The following is a 1764-nucleotide window of genomic DNA, read 5'->3' on the forward strand; positions in this document are numbered from 1 at the left end:
GACACACGGGCTGCCACACGGCTTGTTTCTGATTGGTTGCTGTTTCCTATAAATAGCCCACGACCCCCTCTATTTTGAACACATTCAGAACACTTGAAAGTCAGTTCAAAACGTGAGAGAGAAAGCAAAGAAAGAAAGATCGAGTTTCGATAGTTTTCGAGCGATTTAGGCAGTTTTCGAGAACAGTAACTCTGCCAATTTTGAGTCAGCACCTGGAGAAGGTTCGGTTCATGTGAAGAGAGATCAGTTCTAGTGGAGACCAGTTCAAGATCAGTCTGGACGTGGGTCTACTTGAGAAGGTCGAGGAAGGGTTCGGATCGCAGAAGTCGGGTTTGGGGTCACGGCCACAGTAAACCAAAAACTGTGAGTTTTAATCGATGATTGCTGAGTTGTTTTCATTCAGGGTCCCGTTACTTGGAAGTTGGATCATGGCAGGAGGTCGGGTCTAACTGAGTAACGGTTTGAAAATTGAGGTTATGTTAGCATTTGTGTAACCCACAATGCTAGGCATATTGGGGTGTTAGTGTTCCTTCAGACCTCGTACCCGGCGGGTTCAAGGAAACTCCTTATTCGCTGGATCGGGAAGACTCAGCTAGACGGGGTCATGGCCTATGGCTGAGTGATTACACGACGGTGTAATGTGGCAGTGACCCGAAGGACTGTGGGCTGTCGCGCGGTGACCCGAAGGACTGTGGGCCGCGATCGGTTGAAAGTTCCTTTTTCTGGCCTTTGTGGTAGAAAGATAGGATATTGCTTGCCGATAGTGAAAGAGGAACCTAACGTCACCGGGCCCAAGCTAGTTATATATATTCTATCGTGTTTCGGGTTGTTGAACCCTGGTTTAAGTCGAGTTTTAGTTTGGTGATGAGCTAGTAATTAGCATAATGCTTGTTATCTTGCTATCGTTTACCGCTGCGTATTTCTGATATTGCTTATGTTATTGAATTCTATTATTAGGTGAACCTCTCGCTTTATTTTGTATTGGGGTGGGATAACGAGGGGTTGTATTTGTTAGTTGGGAATTGTAAAACTCCGTTGTCCTTTTTGCAGGTCGCTTTAGGTAAGGATGATTGGATAGCATGGTGCTGGACGTTAGCACCGCCGGTGTAGATTTTCATGCCTTTTGTAAACGGTATTGTGAATTGTGCTATGTTGACTCGATTTGGCATTAGGCCGGGCCCAGTCTTGCGATATTCAATGTATGAATATTTCTTGAATCAATAAGGAAATTGTTTTTATATGCTCTTCATGAGTACTCGGATATTTGACTAGTCCGAGCTAACACAACGTCAGATTGGGGTACGGGTTGAGAAGCCTTAGGCCTTGGTTTGATGGGACGTGTTAGTGGGCGGACTGGCCTAGTTACAAATTGCACTTTTTGTGACTTTGGCTGAATTGCCCGTTAACCCGTCATGTAGCGCTCCCGAACCTCGGTAGACGGTCTGGCCATCAGTCATGTTCTTGTTTGATTGTTAGCCGGTGGTTCGACCTATGCCTAAAACGGTTCGGGGGTGTTACAGAGGTGGTATCAGAGCATGGTTTCGTCCATGCGTGACACAATTGCTTTTTAACAATTTTATCGAGTCAAAGGAGTCGCAAAAAGATGTTTAGGAAACCAGCCGCTTCCCGTAATAGGTTTAATAGGAATAGGACTTACCCTTTTGATTGTATGCAGATGGCTAATCGCGGGATAGGTGATGATGGACGAGGTCGGATATGGGCAGAGGGTATGGATTGGACAGGCGGAGGATTGGGTTACAGATC

General features: G+C 45.9%; 1 protein-coding gene across 1 annotated transcript in view; it reads left to right on the plus strand.

The window, feature by feature from the left end:
* Nucleotides 1-1697: 1697 nt before the first annotated feature.
* Nucleotides 1698-1764, plus strand: part of LOC106297370 — a 2335-nt gene continuing 2268 nt past the window's right edge. The window contains exon 1 of the mRNA XM_013733621.1: nt 1698-1754. Within this exon, the coding sequence (XP_013589075.1) occupies nt 1698-1754 (57 nt within the window). The remainder of the gene's footprint in view (nt 1755-1764) is intronic.

This window comes from Brassica oleracea, chromosome C6, assembly GCF_000695525.1.
Source record: "Brassica oleracea var. oleracea cultivar TO1000 chromosome C6, BOL, whole genome shotgun sequence".
NCBI classification, from domain to species: domain Eukaryota; kingdom Viridiplantae; phylum Streptophyta; class Magnoliopsida; order Brassicales; family Brassicaceae; genus Brassica; species Brassica oleracea.